A 23,054-nucleotide genomic window follows, 5' to 3' on the forward strand; every position below is an offset into this window, starting at 1 on the left:
GGGCAAAAATGTAAATAAAATTACTTTAAATTAAAATTGAAAAGATCTTATTAAATTTTGATAAATTTTGTTAGACAGTTTTTTAATTTATTGTATTTGCATTGTTTAAATTAAATTTAAGATTTGCAAACATAGCCCGGTTATACCGTTTTAAACTGCTTGCAACTAAACCTCAGGTATATTTCTTAAATATATTTAATATTGTTAAATATTTCAATGTTACAGGACCTTTAAATGTTGCAAACTTTCACTAAATTTATTTGCTATCTCTTTTCTTTCCATGACCGATAAGTGTAAAATGCATCAAAATTGTATTATTAATCTGTCAATAATATGTAAATATTTATTTGATTACAATTGTATTATTTATTATGATGGACTTTTTATGAGTCGTTAGGTTTGTGGTGTACTTACCCAACCAACAATCCCCCTTGCCAACAAAAATCCTTTTTTTTTTATCCATTTATTACGTTGCGTTTTTGAAATAGTCGATGTGATCGATATCAAAATGTTATTAATTGCGATATTTTATAAACTATGTTGAAACTTATGTAAATCATAAATTTAATTAGTCTTAAAATATAAAAGAAAAAAAAATAATAATAATTAGCTACAAGTGTTTGCCATTTATGACATTTTACCAATTATTAGGCAATGCATAGGTTTCAGCTTTTATACTGTTTTTTCTCAAATTCCAATATTTTTCCCACATATTTTTTTTTTTTTTTTTTTTTGTATCTCTATGCCGAAAGTCTACAATCTTCTAGTTATATTCAATGAAGACGCTACCCACTTCGAGGGGTAGGTCACACGCTAAGAACCTAAAGTGTACAGATAAAGTAAGTGTATAGTTTTAGTTCCATGTGGGATTTGGTTCGGGTTCTGGTGCGGCGAGAAGGGACATCTCCTTGGCGGCTGCTTCCTGTGCCCCATGGAATTTACCTCCGCTACGGCTTCGTATCGGAATTGATGGTATGCTAGAATATGGTGCTCTCTGCTGGCTTGCGATAGACACGGCCCTTCTTGCGCATGTACTGGTTGATAAAGTCATACGATTTGTGCTTGACAGATTCCGTACACGACAATGGATTGCCGGTCAGATCGCAGTATCGTACTTCCTTGGTGGTAATGTGATGACTTAGCTGCAGATTAGGAATTAGGAATTAAGAATTAGAAACGAGAAACGAAAAGTATTGCCACAGTACGCACCCTCTTAATCAGGAACTTGTAGTCCTCGTCGCTGGTTATTCGACCCAATTGACAGCTGTCCTTGCGATAGGGCCGCAGGAAATCGGCCACATGCCCACTGATTTCAAAGCGGAATTTTTCATGGGCCTCGCGTCCGCTTATGGTGGTCAAAAGGCTTTGGGAGCTGCAAGCCAAAAAAAAAAGGCATTACATGTATAGGTAAACTTAAAACTGGCATTACATATGGGTAAACTTCAAACATTATATATAGGTAAACTTATAATAGGTATTATATATAGGTGAACTCAAAACTTGCTTTATAAGTAAACAACTCGTAATATATAGGTAAACCCAAAACAGGCATTAAATAAAGGAAAACTCAAAAAAGGCTTTCCAAATATAGGTAAACTCAAAACGGCAGAAGATATAAACAGTGTTGAGAAAGGTACTAGTTTTTTTGGCACTGGTATTTGCGAAAATAATTACTTAGGTAACGTAAAAATTATTTAGGTAAGGTAAACGGTACAAAAAGGGCCAAAATAAAAAATATTTTTAAATTGGTCAACAGGTTCGTCTCGAAGTTTGTTAAAAAAAATTTTAATTGCTTAAGTTTATTTTGAAAATAAAAATAAAGAAATATATTTCAGTGCATAAATTACAAAACATTTTATACTTAAGAAAAATACAAATCTTTACCTAGCTAAGGTAAAAAGTAGCTCTAGATATTGGAACCTAGTTAATGCAAAGGGAATCAAACAATTGTACCTAGGTATGTACCCAGGTACAAGTAGCTAGGTACAACCCAACACTGGGTAAACCCGTAAGACAAAGACCCACCTCTTGCCCTTTTTGCTGCGGTGCTCCTGGCGGTGCTTCTTCACCGGCACATGCGGTGGCATCGGCAGCTTGCGCTTGCTGGCGGATCCACTCGCCTGTGGCGCCTGACCACCAACCGACTTGCCCAGAGCTGCCAGAGCCGCATGACTGGTGCTGGGTGCCATGTCGAGGGCATCGAGCTCCTCCGCCTGCGCCGCCTCATTGCCATCTGCTGCGGACTGATCTCCAGCAGCAGCAGCAGCAGGAGCAGGAGCAGGAGCAGGAGCAGGAGCAGTAGCTGTAGCTGGGGCATCCGCCGCATCCTCGTCGGAGGAGTAGAGATAGGCCTGGATGGGCAGTGAGCTGGCAGGAGCATCCTCTGGCTTGCCAGAGGCACTCGGAAGCTGGGAAGCGGCAGCCGTCACCGCCGTGGTCACATCAATCCTGCGCCGGCGATAGAACTCCTTGCGCCGACGGATCTTCTCCTTGTTCTCCTTGTACTTGCGCGACTCCAGCTGATTGTACAGACGATCCTCGTCGCGACGCGGACTGATCACACGAATGGAGACGAGTCGATTGCGACGCAGTTCGCGACGCTCCTTCACCTTGGCCTCCACATACTGGGCCAGGGATTTGGAGCTGAGCGAGCCCACATAGTCCATATCGACCTGGATGAGTTCGGTGGCGAGGAGCGCCGGATCGATCTGCAGCTCATGCAGTGGCTGCTGCTGCGTGGGATCCTCCTCCACCAGCGTTTGCAGGCGCTGCTCGGGACTGGGTGGCTCCCACTGCGATATCCGTTCGCGCAAATTGTAATAGTAGATATCCCCATCGCTCGTCAATCGCCAGTGCCAGGCTGGCGGCAACGGATCCACTCCCGCCGGCAGCTTGTACTCGACGATCGGCGGAGCACCGCCCTGCCCACCGCCATCCAGTTCCGGGGAGAGCAACGCCTGTGACAGCAACTCCGTGCGCTGCGGCGTGGGCACGGGCATGTCCTCGCTGTTGAACCACTCGCCAGTGTCCGCGTTCTGGTAGAAGGGCAGCTGCTTGGGATCGGTGTTTAGGTCGGCGCCGAAGAACTCGCAGCGCAGCTCGTGCTCCCGCCAGTCCTCGCTGCACACACGCTTCTCAGCCTCGTCCAAGGCCACCTTTTGATTGAAAAACGAAAGGTTTACAGACAAGTTTAAAGTTTGGGGATCGTTTAGTTAGGCAAAAAGAATCAATTTTATCAAATTTTCCTATGGCAGCCATGGGATAAAAAATATTTTAGCATGATCAGTGTACACGTAAACACATATCATACACTGCGCGAATAATAGGCATAGAACAGTGTGCATGGCAGCTATAGGAAATAGGCAACCGATTTTAATGAAAACTAAAGGGATAGGTTATAAATATTATAAAACCATAATTTAGGGCAAAAACATTTATAATCAAATTAAAAAATAAAAAAAAACAAGCAAATTAATCAATTTTGATCTCCTATGGCAGCTATAGGATATAGACGTACGATCGGCAAGATATTTTATATCAACTCTTTTGATCAAGAATATTTATTCATTATAGGGTCGAAAATGACGCCTATACAAATTTCTGAGCATTGCACAGTGTTGGAAAAAGTACTAGTTTTTTGAACATAGTTAAGGAAAAAGGTACTTGCAAGATTATGTACCTAGTTAAGGTACAAAGTACACAACTGCTTAAGTATCTAGGTAAGGTAAAAGTTACACAAAAGGGACAAATCATTTTTAAATTTGGTTTTTTGAACAAGCTGGTTCTCCCAAAGTAGAAGTTTTGTATTTTAAAGAAAAATTAATATATATATACAACATATTTACTTACATTTTAAATACGAATATATAAAAAAGGTAGTATTGGGCTCTTTGAAAACGAAAATAAATATTTAAGTAGGGAATTACCTATCTCAGTGATTGTTTAATATAAATTAAAATCAGTACCTAATTACGATAGAGGACTAAGTTGAAAAGTACCACTTTTTGTTACCCAGCTACATATATAAGGCATTAGTATCCAGGTACTTGCCTGTGCAAGGGTATAACAATCTGTTTCTTGCCCCGATTTACCCCACTCACCTTCCTCTCGAACAGACTGCGTCGCAGCTCCTTGGACAGCGTGCGTCTTGGTTCCGCGGCGGTGGCCATGTCGGGCCGACGGCGACTGTCGCTCCTGGCCATGCCGTCCATGGCTCCATTGCTGCCCTTCGGCTGGGTGGTTATCGTGCATATCGTGTTGTTGCCACTCATGCGGATGGGCTTGCTTATGCGGCTGCTGGTGGTGTCGCGCCGGAAGCGATCCTGCCGGAATCGATCGCCGCCACTGCTCTCCCGCTCGCGCTGATCCTCCAGAGCGGTGCTCGCATGGACGTGCTTCTGCTGCCGGTCCGCCTCCCGTTCGTGCTCCTTCATCTGCTCGATGCGCTCACGCTTCGGGATGCGAAAGATCTCGGGCAGAGCCTGCCACTTTTGCAACAGGGCCAGCATCCGCTTGTGCAACTGCTGTTGCTCCTGCTGCTGTTGCTGCTCTAGACTGCTGCTCCACAGCTGGACACTCTGGTAGACGCGACTGTCGTTGAGCATGGTGCGATTGGGTATGGGCAGTGATTCGAGGGTGTCCAGGAGGGCCATGCGCAGCTGATGATCGTTGCCGCTCTCGCTGATCCAGGCGTGCAGCAGGCGCAGGCCATGGTAGTCGAGGAAGAGCCGGCGACAGGGCAGTTCGCCGCGCGTCAACACGCCCAGCAGTTGGAGGCGGGTCTGCAGCAGCTTGGCACGCACCATGCAGCGCGAGAAGCGCAGGGTGTCCAGCTGATTCTTTAGCCCGCTGCGGCTGAGCAGCGACAGTTCCTCCAGCACATCGGGATCCTCGAGCATGGCATGGAATTTGCTGACCTTTGGCTTACGCGTCGCCTTCTCGCCCGCTGCAGATCCACCCGAGGCACCGGAGCCACCAGAGCCACCAGAACCAGAACCACCACCAGCACCGGCAGTGGGTTTCAACCAGCGACCGGCCTTGTATTCGCGATCCTTGGGCTTGGACTGCTGCTGCTGCTGGTGCTCCTTGCGCTTGCGATTGGTCGTGGCCAGCGGCAATTTGACCTTCAGCTTGGACTTGGCCTTGACCTTTGCCAGCTTGCGTGGCTCCTGCTCCTCCGGCTCGAGTTCCTCCTCGTCCAGCAGCAGTTCACCCTCACTGTCGCTGTCCACATCCAGCTGTTCGCCCTCATCCGAGTCCGGTTCGCCGCCAATCCAGCCGCGGCAGTTGGCCGCCTCGCAGTAGCAGCGCTGGGCATCGCGGCCATACCGCTGATACTGATAGTCAAAGGTGATCTCCTCGCCCGGCTGAATGGGCTTTACGCTGAAGAAGCCGATGCGCAGCTCACCGTTGACCGTCCACTTCTGTGTCTCGGCATTGGGATCGCAGCTGTGGTTGATGTACCGCGATATGTTGCCCTTGGAGGTGGCATCGATGATGGCCTCGCCGCGCAGCGCCATGAAATAGTAATGGCGGTTGCGATCCTTCGAGTACAGATGCTGGCGCCGCTCGAACTCCTCGCTGTCGATCACCTCGCCCACATACTCCATGATGAACTCGCCGGGCGGCATCTGCAGCTCCGCCGTAATGCCGCATCCCTTCTTCTCGGTGCGAAAGACGCGGCATGGCCAGCACTGGTGCTGCTGGAAGCGCTTGTTCGTGCACCGCTGGCCATTGGTGCACAGTGGTCCGCACTCGATCATCAGCATGCGGTTGATGCAGCCGGCGCCGCAGCTCAGATGCCCCTGGGCCTCCTCATCCCCGGTGAGGAAGCAGTCGCACTGCATCTCAGCGTTCTCCTGGCTAACCTGCGGCACCGAACGGAAATTATGGATTAAATAATGAAGCCGAAGCTTATATACCCTTGCAGCTATGGCAAAAATTAAACATCTAAATTTCGAATTATATGAGTACCCCTTAAAAAAATAGCTACGATTGATGATTTTCACTTAAATTAGTCGATCCTTCCTATGGCAGAGCTATATGCTGTCGTTTTCCGATTTTAAAAAACATTAAAAGCGTTGTTCTGGATGGTTAAAACATTCCTATGTCCAAGAGAATTACAAACAAAAATTTAAAAATAAGTTTATTAATTAATAAAGACTTAATATTCCGATTGCTCCTATGGAAGCGTACCATATAGCTCTATAGTCTTGCGATTTTTATAACATTTTAACCATTACTAAATATCGAAGAACTACAAAAAACAAAAATCAATAAACAGCAAAGTTATAATTTTGTTCATGTTTTTTTCCTATTGTTCCTATATGATATAGTCGACCGATCCGGCTCGTTCCAACTTATATACTAGCTGCAATAGAAAGACAACTTTTGGGAAAGTTATATGCAGTTAGCTTTAAAACTAAGGCACTCGACTGTCAGACGGACATGGCTAGATCGACTCTCCCAGTGATGAAGAATATATATACTTTATAGGGCAGGTTTATGATCAAACCCTTGGCTGGTGGACACTGCACTCACCTGCCTGGCGCAGCGGTAGTAGTTCTCCCTCAGCGGCTGGAAAGTGTTTAAGCCCTCGCTGCGCAGGAACTGCTCGTTTATGGCCTCGATGTTGGCCAACTCGGCCAGCTGCTCGTCCATGCTGATCGGTGCCTGGGCCATGCTGGCCACTCCTCTGCCCTGGCTGGCCCTCTGTCCCTGCGGCTTCTGTTTGATGCGATGCGAGCGACGCACTCCTCCTCCTCCTCCTCCGCCGCCTCCTCCGCCGCCTCCTCCTCCGCCAGCGCTCTCCTGCAAAAGATTTGTGGTGGAGACGGAATCCTCGGGATTGGATTGCGTGGGAGAGGGTGAGGGTGTGGTGGCCGGTGTCTCCATATTGGCCACTCGTTGCGCAAACTCATCCTCCTCGGTGTCTGGCGTCCGTGTCTTGCCCTCCTCCCGCTGCTCATCGTCCACCTTGTAGTCGCGCTTGAGCAGATTCACACCGTCCTCGATGAACTTGGCAATGTCACTCAGGGGATTGGTTGTGGTGGTGTCCAGCGGTTCCGGCGAGGTGTGCACATCCCAGCGTCGCTGCTGCTGTTTGCTGCCCGAGGAGGTGGACTCGGACGACTCGGTTTCCATGAGGGCCGCATGCAGGGATTCCGCCGACTTGCGTGCCTTCTTCTTCTGCTGCTGCGCTCCTTGCGAAGCACTCGAACTGGAGTCCAGCGAATTCTGGCGGCTCAGCGATGCCTTGCCCTGCTTGCGACCCCTCTTCTTGGCCGACGAGGTTCGCAGGAGGGTGTCGTGCAGCGGATTGGCCGACGCCTTCGGATGCATCGAGAAGCGGCGCTTGGTGAGCGGCACGGGCGTGGAGGTCTCGGCCTGACGATCCTCGCAAATGGTGTTGCGACGCAGATCCAACTTGGAGCCTCGCTTCGTTCGCTTCGCCGAGCATTCGGATGAGGAGGAAACTGGCGAACTGGCGGCCATCAGCTCCTCCGTGGGTGGACTGATGCCGGTCCGGAGATCTTTGGCTTCATCACAGATTGTGCTGCGCCTTGGATTCAGCTTCTTCTTGGGCTTCGATCGCTTTAGCTTGCCAGTCGACATGGGTACATGGGTGGAATCGGAGCTGGGCGAGCTGTTCCTCTCCAGTTTGGGTGAATCCTCATAGATGGTGTTTCGACGTGACCCGGTCTTACTGGCCAATGACTTCTTTTGCTGGGTGGAATCGGAGCTGGGTGAGCTGTTCCGCTCCAGCTTGGGTGAATCCTCATAGATGGTGTTACGGCGTGTGCCTTGCTTGCTCGCCAATGACTTGCACTTCTGGCCAAGAGTCGGCGTGGAGGAGGCGGCATTGGGAACGGGTGAGTCCACCTTGGGCGGCACTTTCTTCTGCTTCTTCTTGCTCTTCTCGTCGAGACGCATCTTGGCATTGGCCTTGTCCATGGCCTTGAACATGGCATCGCACTCAACGAAAGCTGGCGAGGATTTCTCCTTGGATTTGCCGGAAGAAGGTGTGGCATATTCGCTGGCTTGCTTCCTCCCAGGCTGCTCCTCTTTGGCCGCCTCAGCTGCTGCAGATTCATTGGGCGTGGCGTGATCTGGTGGACATGATTTCGAGATCTCTGGCGGGCATCTTAGTGGCTCCTTCTTCTCCGAGGCAGCCACTTCCGGTGGGCTTGTGGCAGTTTCGTTTTCCCTTTGAGTTGTCGTGTTGGTTGAGGATTTATCCAGTTCCTTCTTCTCTACTGCTGGCGATGTCTCCTTTTCACTTTCTTTCTTGGCAGTGACTTCTTTCGTTTCCACTTCCATTTCCTTCTCCATGGCCACTTCTTTTAATGACTCTACTGCCTCTTTTTGCATTAGAGTCGTATTTTCTGGAGGGGATTTCTGCAATTCCTCATCTTTTTTATGCGAAACTGAAGAAATGTCGACTTCATCACGCTTCGTAACCGAAGCATCATCCTTCCTATCCATGGATGGAGATTTCTCAGCTTCTTTTTCCTGCTTAGAAGCCACCTCTGTGAGGGACTTCTTACGCTCCTTCTTCTCGATCACAGCAGCCGGTTTCTCCTCTTTCTTTTCCTTAATTTCTGGCAGGGATTTTGACACTTCCGGATCTTCATTCGTGGCCATCGATTCAGCTGGAACGACGGCTGCCTGCTCCTTCTCGCTGGCTGACTCAGTCTTAAGTGCAGTAATTTCAGTCGGAGACTCAGTCCTCTCCATCTCCACCGATTTCTCCACTGTGGGCAGTGCCGCCTGAGCACCATTCTGCTCGACTCCAATTTCCTTGGCTCGGGTGTCTGGTTCTGAAAATGTTATCTGATTCCCCTGAGCTTCGGCTTCTGAAGGCGGAATCCGTTTGGCCTGAGGAATGGCGTCCACTGGTTTGGATTCGGGCAGATCGTTCTTTGCCAGCTCTGGATAAGGTTCATCCTTTGTCTCCGACTCTTGAACGGCTTCTTTAAACGGTTTCTTCTCCGGCAAAATCACTTCTGTTGATGGTTTAGTTTCTGAAACTAATGTTTTAACCACTTTCTTTACGGTCTGAACATCTATGGTGGTCTCTCTCATGGTTTTCGTAATCTCTGCTGGCTTTGGATCATCTTTGGTGACCAATTCTGATGTTGGAACACCTTTGGTGACCGTTTCTGATTGTGGAACATCATTGGCTATCAATTCCAATCCTGGTATCGCTTTAGGTTTCTCCTTTGGCTCTGGATTGGCTACATTCGAGTTCATTTCAGATTCCGAAATAACATTTTCGGGCTGTGGAGCAACTGGCTTGGCCTCTGCGATGGACTCCTTCTTGGCAGTGATAACCTCCGTCTCCGGCACCGATTTAATCTCCACTTCTACCTCCGGCAACTCCACGTTTTCGATGGGCGTGATCTTGGGACTGGGAGCCTCCTCCGTCGGCTGGCTCTGACTGTCCTCGATGAGATCGATCAGCATGTGCTGCTCCTCCTCCTGGTCCTGGGACTCCTCGGCGTCCAGGATCTGCTTGCTGCTCTCGGCGGCTATCTCGGCGAAGGTCTCCTCGAGGGTCTTACCCTGTCGACTGCTGCCGCGTGGCTGCGCGGATCTCCTGCTGCGTCGTGGTGCTGGTGACGAGGACTCGGCCTCCGGTTCTCCGCTTGGCGGGGTGGCTCTGTCTTTCACTGCTAATGCTGCTGCTGCTGCTGATGCTGCTTCTGCCGCTGCTGCTGCCGCATCCTCCTCCTCCTCGGCCTCGTCATCGGCGGACCACAGACTGGGCGGTCCGCTCAACACCTCCACCATAATCTCGTCAAGATCTTGCTCGGCATCGGACGTTTGACCCAGCTTGTTGGCCACTTCTTGGGGCTCCTCTGCCTTGGGACTCTCCGTTTCGATCTCAATGAATATGATCTGCGAGTCGGAATCGGAGTTATCCGCGGCCACCACTATGCGCGACACCTCCTGTTCGTTGTCGGGCTGCTCGTCCAGGGCATTGTCATCCTGCAGGGCAGGCGGCTCCACCATCACCTCCACCTCCGGCGACGAAGACGACGGCGAAGGCGGCGAGTTGCCCATGGCCATGTCGCCGGAATCGGAGGACTCCTGCCGGCGGGCCAAATTCAAGCGTTTGAGGGAGACGCGCAGCTTGGACTTGGGCTTCCGTTTGACAAGGGCAGCTGGCTCGCCGCCGCTGTCGCCACTGCTGCCGGTGGAGTTGCTGCTCGTGCTGGTGGAGTTGGTATCGGAGTCGGAGCAGCTGGGCGGCACCAAACTGGCCGGAGCCGCCGGAGCCTCCGGTATCAACGAGGGTTGGCTCTTCCGCGGACGACCCCGCTTGCGGGCGGCCACCACCACGGGCAGGTTGGCCAGCGTCTGGACGGAAGCCAACGGCTCGCTGCTCACCTGGGCCACAATCAGGCTCTGGGTGGGTCTCGGTTTGGCGAAGATCTCCAGGGCGGATGGCGGCGGTGGCGGGGGCGGCTTCGCTAACGACTGATGGCTGCTCTCGAACATGGAGAACAAGCGATTGGGTGTGGAGGTCGATGTCGACGTCGCTGTGGACGACGACGAACTGGGACTTGGATTGGAATCGATGCGTGCCTCGATCTGGATCTTGTGCGCCTTTCGATTCTTATTCAGCAAATCCCGCACATCGAACTTGATGATCTTCTTGCGCGAACTGCGGCGACACTCGTTCGGCCCGCCATCTGGATCCTCCGGCGGAGTGGGTGACGACGACGCATCCTTTGGGCTGGGATTGGGGATGGGGGCGGGCGTATTGGGTATGGGGGCGGTGACGGGTCCATCGGCGGGAGGCGCTATTTTCGGCGGCCGCCCACGTCCGCGGCCACGTGACGCAACTGCAGCTGGATTGGGCGAAGCGGACGACTCCTCCATTGCGGACCAATGCTGCTGGGCTGGGGGCTGCAAATCACAAGCGTAGAAACGAGAACTTCGTTTTCGGTCGCAATTTCGTTTCGAATTACAGCGCAATTTGGGTTTTTTGTGTCATCGTCATCTCGAATTTACAGCTATCTACTGCACTTGCTCTCACATGCATACACCAACATCCTTCCCTTTGATATTTTTTTTGTTTCTCTTCTTCTTTATCCGTGTCTTCTGATACGCTCTCCACCCCCCTCTTTTTTATTGTTTACACACTGGTGGCAAGCGGCAAGTGTTGGAAAGCGTGTGCGCTTCTGTTGTACCTGACTAACACGGAACGGTACATTTTTAACAGTGTATAATAATTATTATAAAAAAAAATTAAACCGATAAAGTTCCTATTCAATTTATTTATATTTTCTATCAAGTACATGTTTATATACAGAGATTTATCTTTTATTTATTGCGTTACAAAAATAACATTGTATTCGTACCTAGACTGTAAAGAGGTACTCACAAGTTGTACAGATGTTGTAACATCTGTGGGTTTCCCAACACTAATATTAGAGGTGGCAGTGTTGGGCAAGCGACTATCGCTAATTGCCAAACGGGGTCAACTATCGCCAACCACAGGGATATATATGGTTTTTTTTTCAATTGTATAATGAAAGTCCGTTTATTTTCTTTTTTGTTTACTAAATCGATGGTGCACTGTTAATCAAATTGCATTTCATGTCTCAATTTCGAGCGGGCACTGTATTTAGTTTCATTCCAAAGCGTTCCAGCGATTTTAACAGTTACCGATCCATGGTCACACTGGAAGCGCCTTATGTGTGTGAGTGAGAGAGAAAGAGAGGGCGAGAGCGCTTTTCCAAAAGCCGAGATTCAAAAATAAGCGTTTGATTTTAACTGTTCATGTCACAAAGTTAACAATAAATGCGGATTAATTATTCGGTGTATTTATTACTTAATTATTTAATTCAAAACTAAACCGGCTGAATAAAATCACAGGGTTATTAGAAAAATCGAAGTGCGTCAAATGTCAAGGACGACGAAAAAGCCACAACAAAAAGGAAATCTACAACGAGCGAGAGAGCAACAACTGGGAAAGTTGTAAAGAAAACTGAGGAGAAATTGGAGAAACTAAGGAAAACGGAGGAAAAGCCGTGAACATGTCGAATCCGGTGCACGGAAGACCGCCAAATAATTCGGGCTCCTCCGCCTCGTCCTCTTCGTCCGCCTCCTCGCCAATTTCGGTTACCGTGCAGCCCGGGAATGCTGGAAACAGCTCCTCCTCCTCCTCCTCTTCGTTGGGCGGTGGAATCCTCAAAGAGAAGGTGGGACTGCCGCCGGTCTATCTGAACCTCAATGATGTAAGCCAAGCCCATTTCGTCCTGCCCTCCAACGGCTGACCAACCCGTCTTATCCTTCCCTGCAGAATGCCAAGGATCAAAACCCATCCTCCTGCTCGCCTCTGCAGAATTGGGACGACACCCGCACCGCCGACGTCTGGCTGTCCTCGCTGCACAGCGTCATCTTCATCATCACCTGCGCCCTGGCCGCTTTTATCCTGTTCCGCAACGTGCTCACCTGGTAATGATTCGAAACATCCAAGTTACGAAATATGATCTTTCGGATACCGAATAGTGATCTTTCGGATACCGAAAAGTGATGCTTTGGATACCGATGAGGTGTTTTTGTTAGCTAATGCACAAAATATAAAACCCTTTTGATAATGCAATTAACTTTATGCAGTGAATCTGCATTTGTAAACATAAAAATCATTTGTTATATTCCAATTCGATAGCCTTTGTGACCCCAGAATGGGCTTTTTCATATAAAAGTTGCATTAGCTTATATTTTACTATCGTTCCGTCTGTTTTGTTTACATGTGAACCTTGGGCTTTGAAACTATATATTTATAGGTTGTTATTGATATGTCTTAAACCTAAAATATAAATATAGCTGCTTTTAGTAAAATCGTTTACAAATATATATATTTTAATATTTAAACGGTATTTATCGTATATCAATTAAAGTTGCTCCAGAACTCATTTAAATATTCCTAAAATTTATATTTGCTTTAAATTTCTTTAAATGTGGTAAAAAAAATTATAAAAGATTTTTTTATACGCATTGATATTTTGGTCAAACAAAGAAAGCTGTATTTATGGTTTATACTAGTATAATTTATTTTAAATGTTGTAATTATAACAAATATGATAAAAATGTAGTAAGATATAGTGCATACGTTTTTGAACCTGAAAGGGTGTTCCAAGCTTCGGTTTCCGACGCTAGACTTTCTTCTCCACTCTCTCTCTCTCTCTCTTGCTCTCTCTTTTTTGGGTGAGAGCCTGGAATTGAGCCGAGCTTTGATTTCGAGAATTGCACTTTTCCACGCGATCCGGCGATCGCAAATGCCATTTGCGTTTGCGACGCTCAGCAGCGAAGACGAAGAGCGCGTAGAAAGCTTTTAGGGGGAGAGCGAAGAATCGGGAGAAAGCCAATTCTACAAGAATAAGAACATATATAGAGAGTGCGAGCCATGGAGGATAAATTCATCGAGGTTTCTTATATCTATGCCAGGCATCTGCAGAGCTTTTGGGGCGCCTCCGGGGATTTCTGGCAGTCGCAGTGGGACAAATTCATCGACTCGTTCGGTAAGTACATAAATGCAAAATCAAAAAATAAAAAAGAAAAAGGGGAAAAAGAATGGAGAAAGGCACAGGTAAACTTTGCCCCTCTCTCTGTGCCTTTGTGTTATTGTGCGAATTGCAATTCTCAGCCAGAAGCGACAACAAAATGTCAACATCAACTGTTTTGTTTACTAATTCCACCGCACCGACACAAAGATACAGATAAAAGAGATAAAGATACAGATACAGATACAGATACAAACGCAGCCAGAAGTGATGCCAATTACGCCGCGTTACTCATTCGAATTTGAATTCTACATCATATAAAGCACCCATCTGGGAAACCTATTTTTTAACTTAACTTAACTTTATTTAGCCAGAGTAAATATTTACGCATTGCACAATAGGCTCATCGCAATGAACTTCGGTTAGCTGCTATTGCCTAAGCTCAAAGTCGGAAGCTGTTGAAATAACAGGCTTCTATATAATATTTACGGGATTTATCATAGGTCTGTTTAATTGTATTTTCCGTATACCCTTTGCAATTTACAATTCACACTCTTAACTGCCTTAATGCTTTTCATATAGGGTCTTTATCTTTATGGGTTTATTTACCAAGCTTTACGTTTATTGCATTTATAAGCTTTATCTTAGGCTGTTTTATTTCTCTTTGTCATCATTAATTTAAATGTGTAGAAATACTTATGTTAACATAAGAAACCTATATATGTACATTGTTTCCCAATTTTAACAAGTAATTTAAAAATATTTCTCCTTCCATTTGCCATAACCATTTTGTATGCATATGTTATGAACATTTTAACTTACAAATGCAATTTTTTAGGTGACGATCCCATGGTGCTGTGGGTATTTGGCACCACCATTTTCACGATGATCGTCTACTGGACCGTGGGCACACTGTACACCTTCATGGATCTGACCAATCGGCCCGCCTGTCTGCGCAAGTACAAGATCCAGCCGGGCACCAATGAGCCCGTGGAAGTCCGTCGTCTGTTGAAGGTTCGAAATTGATTAAAAGCCCAGACTTAATTGACCCCAATGGCTGAACGACCCCGCCCATCTGTGTATGTGCCGCATTTCAGGTGATTTGGTGCGTGGTCTGCAACCAGATCTTCGTGGGCATACCTTTGGCCTACGCCAGCTACCGCCTAATGGAGATCCGCGGACTGAGCGACATCCGCGACCTGCCCACATTCCACTGGGTCTGTTTCGAGCTGACCGTGTGCATCCTGATGGAGGAACTGGGATTCTACTACTCGCACCGTCTACTGCACCACAAGCACATCTACAAGTACATCCACAAGCAGCATCACGAGTGGACGGCCCCCATCTCGGTGACGGCCATCTATTGCCATCCCATCGAGCACATCTTCAGCAACCTGTTGCCGCCCTTCCTGGGCGTCTTTCTCATGGGCAGCCATGTGGCCACCGCGTGGCTGTGGTTCGCCCTAGCGATCCTCTCAACGCTCAATGCCCATTCCGGTTACCACTTGCCGTTCTTTCCCAGTCCCGAGGCGCATGACTTTCACCATTTGAAGTAATACACATTAAGAATCCGCTGTGGGTTTTTCACTTTTTCAAAACTACCTAAGAATGCCTTTGAAAAGTGAAAATGCCCCTGCCCCCGTAAACCGTTGTGTGTATGTGGGACTGATTTAAAATTATTTCACAGATTCAACAACTGTTTTGGGGTGCTCGGAGTGCTGGATCGCCTCCATGGCACCGATTCCCTTTTCCGGGCCACCAAGTCGTATGCGCGACACATCATGATGCTGAGCTTCAAGCCGCCACGCGATGCTTTCCCAGATCCGACCATGAAGTGAGCAGACACAGTCCAAGCATTCCTCAATCTGTGTATACAAATTTTATAATTGTGATATGACAAGGCAGATCCTATTTTGTACACCTCATATAATATGTAGACGTCGTTGTGCAGATCCCTAGAAGCCTGCACCCGCGAGCACCGCTCCCAGAGCGAATCCCCCACAAATGTTAATCGAGTCGAATAAAGCGTAAATGTAAATGTAAATGTAAATGTATAGACAAAAGTGAGAGTGTGCGAGTGACTCGGTATTCGATGGCAAAAAAAGAAAAGGCGCCGGCTTAACAATCATAAGCGTACTTTATATACGTATATTTAAGATACATAATTAACAACTAAGCTCTAATATTATATATTGGTTTTTTTTTTTTCTCGTAGCTATATAATAGAAAAACGGGGGAGCAATACTAGATACAAATGGTAGGGTTAAAAGGTTAAAGATTAAAGCTTAAAGATTAAAAAGAGCGATTGGAAGGTTTGAAACTTAAAAAGTAAGTACAATCACAAAATCACAAAAAAAAAAAAAAAAAAACGAACAGGGGGTTAAATAGTCGATTGCCTTAGGTTGCTAAACAAGATTTGTGGACGGTCCGAGGGTGGACGGGTCCCTCGGCTATTGCTTCACCGCCTGGGCCACGCCCTGCTGCTGCCCACTGCCGCTGCCCTTCAGCTTGCTCTCGAACTCCCCGAGCACCTCCTTGTAGTGCGGGCCCAGCTCCTCGCGAACCGCCTCGTACCAGCGGGCCAGCTTGTTGCGGTTCTGGAACGTATTGTAGCCAATGGACTCTGCAATGCGAGGAAGAAATACCAGGTTAATACCAATGGAAAGTGAATGCTTTCCTCAGCCATAAAACATTGTTAAGCCCTTGCAGAGGATAGTCATTTTCGGTCCTAAAAATGATCTATAAGTTCTTGATCGGCATCGATCTAGCCCTGTCCGTCTTTCTGTCCGTTTGTTCGCCTGTCCGTTTGTACGCAAACTTGTCTCTTAGTTTGAAAATACATCTGGATGAAACTTTAACAAAAGTCATATGTATTTAAGTCAAAATGGTTTGGATTGAACCAAATAATAAACAATTTTTTTTATAAACATAATAAAAATATTACATTTGCATTTAAAGCATTATAATTAAAAAAAAAAAAGGAAATTTTGAGAAAAACACATTAACACACTAGTCAGTCTTTTCGCTCAATGCTCATATCTTAGTCAATTTGCTTTCGGATCGACTTTTTTTTAGGATTTGTATATATTTTAAAATGCAAATTAAAAAGTTCTACTTACTGGGCTGATCGATTTCGCAAATGGCGCTGAGGTCCGCATAGGATATGTTCTCGCCCATCATGAATTTGCGGGAGTTGAGGAAGAGCTGCTCGAACTCGTTTAACGTGTGCTCCAGCTGCTTGCTGGCGAGATTCACCTGAAATGGCCAGCGAGATTAGAGGATTTGGAAGGACGGAGAACGAGGAGTCTTGAGGATCACCTACCGCATTGTCGGTTGGGCGCGTCTTCTGCAGATAGGGCACCAGCCACTTCTGCTGGAAGTACTCTGTGGTGGCCACGCCCATGTGCGTCTGCTGCCAGGCCAGGTACTCGTCGATCCGGCTGCGACCGAGATGGCGCCGTGGGTACCAGTGCTCCGGCACCAGCTTCTCGCGGGCCAAGTGCCGGAAGATGGCCACGTTCTCGGACAGCTGGTAGCCATGGTCGGTGATCGCCGGCAGCTTGCGGAACCGGTTCACATTGTCCCGGAACTCGCCAGTCAAGTGCTCGCCTGGAGGAAGGAAAAGGGGGAAGCTGGTGAGATAATAATACACCCGCAAAAAATCATTCGTACTTAAATTTAATGAGTAATAACAAATAACATCATCCGACCTATCACAATTGCACCTATTATTTTTTCACATCTGTGCCTTTTTTTTTTTAAGTCATAAATCTTTGATAGTATTAACCATACAATCAATTATTTAATATTAATTTATTTATCAAATTTTATTAATTCATTATAAGCTCAACAAATTCCCACTTCTTCAATATTAAGACCAAATGTTTTAGGCAGGTTTAACTTTTTTTTACTTATAAATTTAATAATATTTTTGTTGGATGTTATAAATAACACATTTATCATTTTACACCTATCACAATTGTATCGATAATTTTTAAAAATTTAAATGTAGTGTACAAAATAAAAAAAAAAGTTAAATTACTTTTAGGTTTTAAAATTTATTTATCATTATAGAATCAACCAAATTCCATTTCTTTAAAATAAAGTCAATATTCCTGTGCAACTATTTTTTTTTCATATTACTTATAATTGATATAATAATAAACAAAGTCATCATAAATTTAAGGTACCTTTACCTTTCACGCTAGTAAAATTATTAAGTATTTAAAACAGTTTTGAATAGTATTTACCATACGATTATTTAGGTATATCATTTGATAATTAAATAATAATTTTCCCATTTCTTCAAAATCAAATCTACATTTCTATACAGGTTTTCTAGTTCTTTTTGTACCCATAAATTTAATTATATTTTATGTCAGATGTTAATATGCTTATGCAGCAATCATCCGATCGGTTGATCGCCTGATCCCAACGAGATATTGCTACTTGGCAACAGGTGCTGAATCACTGTCAAAAGTTTGGAACCGATAACGATAAGGGGAATGTGAATGTGAAAGAGATATTGCCCCGAAAAGGGGGGCGTGTCTGGCCGGCGTGAAAGACAAAGTCATTGTCAATGTCGCCAGTTGGTGCCCATCAAGGTCACGGGAGTGAAGCGGTGTAGAAGTCGCATAAAAACAAGGGGTTTGGGGTGGCACTTGCGAGGCCTCTGGCTCTAAAAATACCCACTCAGCGTCGGTTTCTGAAATTGAATGCCTGTCCACACCCACAACCCAACCTCTCCACTCCACTCCACGCCATCCCTTCATCCCGTCACGATTTGGATGGTGCGAATAAACAAAGAAATTAACTGAGCACTTTCAATGGAAACCCAATTGATTAGTCAGCAACAGTGGGCGACTGTGATTTCCGACATCAACAGCTGATTAGATCCGATTCAAAAATAACAAATAATGGCAGTGGCAATTTGTCAATTGTATAATTGCCGCCATTTGGCAAATTAAAGCGGAATATTATTATGATGGCCCTAGGTCCAGCCAAAGGGCGACTCGTGAGAGATTCGTGCTGCACTGACTGCACTGACTGCTGATCAAGATCTGTATCCGTAGTAGTAGTAGCTTCTACTACCGGAAGCTCGGGGGTGTCATTATCGCATGTGAATTGTGAAAGCACTAAAATCTAGATGGCTAAAGCCAATTAAATCCAAAACTGTTATCCAAAATCTTACAACTTTGCACTCGCGGTTGGTGGGAAATAAACTTGAAAACAAACTTAAAATACTATCTAACTTAAGTAGTAGTCCTTATTCCTCATTTTTATTTTACCTTAAACACCTTTGGGCAACAATTATAAGACCCGTCTAACCTGATCTCTAAGAATCAGCGTAGATTGCTTTACAAATCGTTACAAACACTTTTAGAAAGGTACAACGGACTGCATATACATAGTACTAACCTCAGCTAAATAGTAACTATCCAACCTTATATGACCTCTAGTAACTCAGCTTGCGGCCTGTGGATTGCCTTGCAAATCGCTGGGGCCACTCGTTGATAACTTTTAGGAGGGTATACCAAATTGGATCGGAAAATATTAATTTTTATGGTGACGATAGAGCAATAATCAAAGGCCTTAACTCGATTTCCACTTGATCCGAATTGCAGCGGGCTCGTAAACTCTCGACCAGAGATTAGATTCCTTGCGTCATGCTCGGCCGGCATGAAAACCGGGTGGGTGAGCTGCTCTTAACAAAAACTACAGGGGCTACATTGAGCACAGTGAGCACAGTGAGCACAGTGAGCTCCAACTACTGAAAGTGCTTGCCCCCGCATCGAAGTCTCGGAGTCTTGGAGTCTTTAACCTCCACAAGGTTGTCTCTGTCTACACGCCACACTCCACTCGAATGCAGTGGCTGTGCAACGTCGACGACGACTCTGATTTCTAAGCACCGACGGCTCTCCGGAGTGCAAAGTCCAAGTGGCCAAATGGCACTGGATATCGGACATATAGACATACTATACTATACTATAAGCGCACATAAAGAGGGAAAGCTCTCCTTGGGATTGGGACTGGGATTAGCATGATCGGTATCAGATGCGGATATATTAATTTACCTGGCGAATGGCTGACGTCAACCGATAAATGCAAACCCGACCAGACAGATATCGCGATTATATATGCAGTCGTTAATGGGCCTCTGTCTTCGATGATGGCTGTGTTATTGCATCCTCGCATCAATTCTGCACTTTATGGCGTTTCCGCAACCTTGACCAAGTGCAAAACGAACGAAACTCAGACTTAGACTGAGACTGAGACTAAGACTTAGACTGAGACTAAGACCAAGACCAAGACTGTTATTGGGGTCTTCACAAAAGTGCTAAGCGCACGCGCAGCCCGGCAAACAAACCGACAAAACAACAAAAGGTAGAAGAAGATAAAAGAAAACAAAACTCAAACTCAAACACAAACACAAACGAAATCGAAAAGTTAAGTAAGGTACTGAAAAAATAAACTAGCAAACAAGTCAGTAGATCTGTACAAAACGATTGATAAGTGTCCAAGTTTGGCAAGCAGGTGATAAAACCAGCGCAAAGATCGGTATAGATTCCCGCAGTAAAGTAAACACGATCAAAGTGCACTCCGATACAGTGGGACCCCATTAACTGGAACTCGAATTTTCTATCCGAATTATGGACAATATAATATAGGGGATTTGCATTTGAATAAGCTCAACACATACGAATCGAAGGGTCACGATTTGTGTGACATTGTATTATATGGTTATTTGGACTTATAGAGAGGTTCGACTGTTTGTTTTCGCAGTGGCTTTGGCTTGGTGACAGGCGATAAAAGCGTGAATCGAAAGCGATTAAGCGGTTTTTAGGATGCCTCGGTTTTTAGGATGCCTCTAGTGGTGGGTTAAGATTATCTGTAAGCACGTTCAAAGTGCACCGCTAAAAACGATTTATATTTGTATTTTTGCATACCTTTTTGTAGAAGGAAACCTCACGTTTGAGTCGTGGTAACAAATTCCCTTTTTGGAACGATATTGTTTATGAACGTGAAACTATTACGATTGGCGTTAATCTTATAAATCCATTGATCTATAACCTTAAGGTGACATTATTTAAATGATTTCCCTATCTACAAAAAAAAAAAAAAAAAAAAAAAAAAATCGACTACCCACTTTCGCCTTGGAAACTTTTCGGTTCACAAATGGAATTTTTAACGAGCGGAAAATTTTGTTTGGAAACTCGCCGTCGAAAATATCATTAAACAAAGGGCAGCAGGCAGCATAGCATAAATGCATAGGAATGTGTGACCACAATCTTTGGACCTTTGGGCCCTAAGCTATGTCTCTGTGTCTCTGTGTCTATGGGTGTGCTATGTGGATGTGCCACCGGGCACGTACTCACCCTTCAGCATCGATATGGGTATGGCCTCGAAGGGGATTTTGGATGCCTCCAGAAGGATGTAGAGCGCCCGGCTCGATTGGTTGAGGAAATCAAAGTAGAACTTGAGTGGCTGCGACATCTTGAAGGCTCCGGTTTAGGTTCAGGCTCAGGCTCTGTGATGTCCTGTAGGTATATTCTTATAGCGTTTGCCGATTTCGAAGAAAATAGGCCCCAATCAAGTCCCAATCGAAATTCGAATTTCCTGATTCCAGATTCCAGATTCAAAACTGCGATCGCTTGGAACACCGGACTGCTAGTCGCTTGGACTTTTGCCGCTAGACTGAGCTCGCAGCGCTGTCGCTGCGACATTTTAAGCGCAACGCACAGCGTCGACGTTGACGTTGACGTCGACTGCGCAGCTGCGCAGCTGTGTCGCCGGATTGGTAGTGTGAGGGAGGTAGAGAGAGGTTGAGGGGGTTCAGGCTTTGGAGGGGTTTTTGGGGGCGCCGCATTCATTAAATGCGCCGCAAAAACAAGCCAGCTAGGCGGCACAGCAGCGGCAGAGCGATCACAACAAGATGCGAACGAATAAAAAAAAACGAACGAATAAAAAAAAAAAAAAAAAAGAAATGAAAAGAAAAGAAAAGGCGAACACAAAAACAAAAACAGAGACAAAAAAGACCGGCTTCTCGATCTCATATGTACATTGCATATGGCCCCCACTGCTGTGCACAGTACTCTCTCATCGAAATCGGGACATTGCGACTGCGTTCCCCACTCAAAAGAGGGTGTGGCCCTCAATCGAGCGACCGCTGGATAGCCAAGACGATCTATGGTAACTCGGGAGCTAAGAAGCGGATCGTGATGAAAATCCATGGCAGCACTCTCTACAGATACTCCAGTTTGTATACCTAAAATGGGTTTGATACCTACGATAGTTTACTAACAATACTTATTTGGAGTCCATCCAAAACAATCTATTGAAGTTCGGCAATCCAGACTCGAATCGTGATCTTTACAGCTACTCCAGTTTGTATACCTAAAATGGGTGTGATACCTACGATAGTTTACTAACAATACTTATTTGGAGTCCATCCAAAACAATCTATTGAAGTTCGGCAATCCAGACTCGAATCGTGATCTCTACAGATACTTCAGTTTGTATACCTATAAAAGATACTTTTTGAGGAACAAAACAATCTATTATAACTTTGGAATCAAGACTCGAATCGTGATCTCCACAGATATTCCAGTTAGTATATCCAAAGTAATTTAAGGCTTAAGATACTTATCTTGTATACCTTAAATGTGTTTGAAATCATATAAAAACATTTGAAACCCTATAAAGCTTAAAATTATTTTAACATGGCATACAAAAATACTATATTAATGTAATATTGTATAAATTGTAAAATATTCAAGCCTAAAGATTTTACAAAATATTAAACAACCATAAACATGTCATCATTTTGTGTAAGTAAATTTTAAGATTCACATTTATGTTAGTGGCTAAATGGTATTATATGTACGGTAGCTCCATAACTCGTAGCTTTTTTTGGGGAAGAGCATTTCGAGTATGCCCCAAGTGTCGATTTTTTCGCTATTTGTTTTGCTTTCAGTGTTTTGTTGCTCCTGCGGCTTTTCTTGTTTTTATTTTGCTGGTTTCTTTTGCTTTCGGTCTTCGGCTTGCCTTTGTACTGGACTAGCTCTGATACTCGTATATTCGGGCGTTATCTGCCAACGATTTCCAATCAGAAAATGCTTAGTACTTATACATATTTAGAAGATTCTCCACCGAACAACTCCCCATTCCCATCCCTATACCCAATCCCACTTTTCGTATCTCCGCCGTGTTATGTTATCTTGTTTACCGAAACGGAGCCAATAACAGAAATATCAACAAGAGCCAAGAACAAGAACAAGAACAAGAACCAGAACCAGACCGTGCTATATCGGTCAGCGAATTTTTTTTTTTGTTTAACTACCGAGCTGATAAAACAGGCCGAAGTGCCAGTGCAAAATTGCCTTGTCTTCGGATGTATCTCTAAGATGCATTTGCTGTCACAAGTGTCCGCTCAAGGTGGCACAACAGTTCGCACAGCGATAGTGCATGCACTTCACTTTGCAGAGAGCTTAAGCGAACGACTCTTACAGCAATAAAAATATGGAAAATTTAAAAAAC

General features: G+C 45.5%; 3 protein-coding genes across 3 annotated transcripts; 1 reads left to right on the forward strand and 2 right to left on the reverse strand.

Moving 5' to 3' along the window:
- Positions 1-453: 453 nt before the first annotated feature.
- On the reverse strand, positions 454-11,131 carry LOC108136508 (probable histone-lysine N-methyltransferase CG1716). The gene is made up of 5 exons (XM_017257760.2): positions 6,541-11,131; positions 4,101-5,867; positions 2,026-3,155; positions 1,210-1,372; positions 454-1,142 (listed from the first exon to the last, which is right to left on the reverse strand). The coding sequence occupies exons 1-5, from the start codon at positions 10,885-10,887 to the stop codon at positions 978-980; spliced, it is 7,572 nt and encodes a 2,523-aa protein (XP_017113249.1). The 5' UTR covers positions 10,888-11,131; the 3' UTR covers positions 454-977.
- A 609-nt stretch (positions 11,132-11,740) lies between these two features.
- Positions 11,741-15,864, forward strand: LOC108136561 (fatty acid hydroxylase domain-containing protein 2). Its single transcript, XM_017257870.2, has 6 exons — positions 11,741-12,248; positions 12,314-12,468; positions 13,462-13,535; positions 14,356-14,531; positions 14,615-15,069; positions 15,205-15,864. The coding sequence occupies exons 1-6, from the start codon at positions 12,048-12,050 to the stop codon at positions 15,353-15,355; spliced, it is 1,212 nt and encodes a 403-aa protein (XP_017113359.1). The 5' UTR covers positions 11,741-12,047; the 3' UTR covers positions 15,356-15,864.
- LOC108136562 (glutathione S-transferase theta-3) lies at positions 15,636-21,227 on the reverse strand. The gene is made up of 4 exons (XM_017257871.2): positions 20,894-21,227; positions 16,840-17,126; positions 16,637-16,772; positions 15,636-16,140 (listed from the first exon to the last, which is right to left on the reverse strand). The coding sequence occupies exons 1-4, from the start codon at positions 21,009-21,011 to the stop codon at positions 15,968-15,970; spliced, it is 714 nt and encodes a 237-aa protein (XP_017113360.1). The 5' UTR covers positions 21,012-21,227; the 3' UTR covers positions 15,636-15,967.
- Positions 21,228-23,054: the final 1,827 nt, after the last annotated feature.

Source organism: Drosophila elegans, unplaced genomic scaffold, assembly GCF_018152505.1.
Source record: "Drosophila elegans isolate 14027-0461.03 unplaced genomic scaffold, ASM1815250v1 contig_149, whole genome shotgun sequence".
Taxonomy (NCBI): Eukaryota; Metazoa; Arthropoda; class Insecta; order Diptera; family Drosophilidae; genus Drosophila; species Drosophila elegans.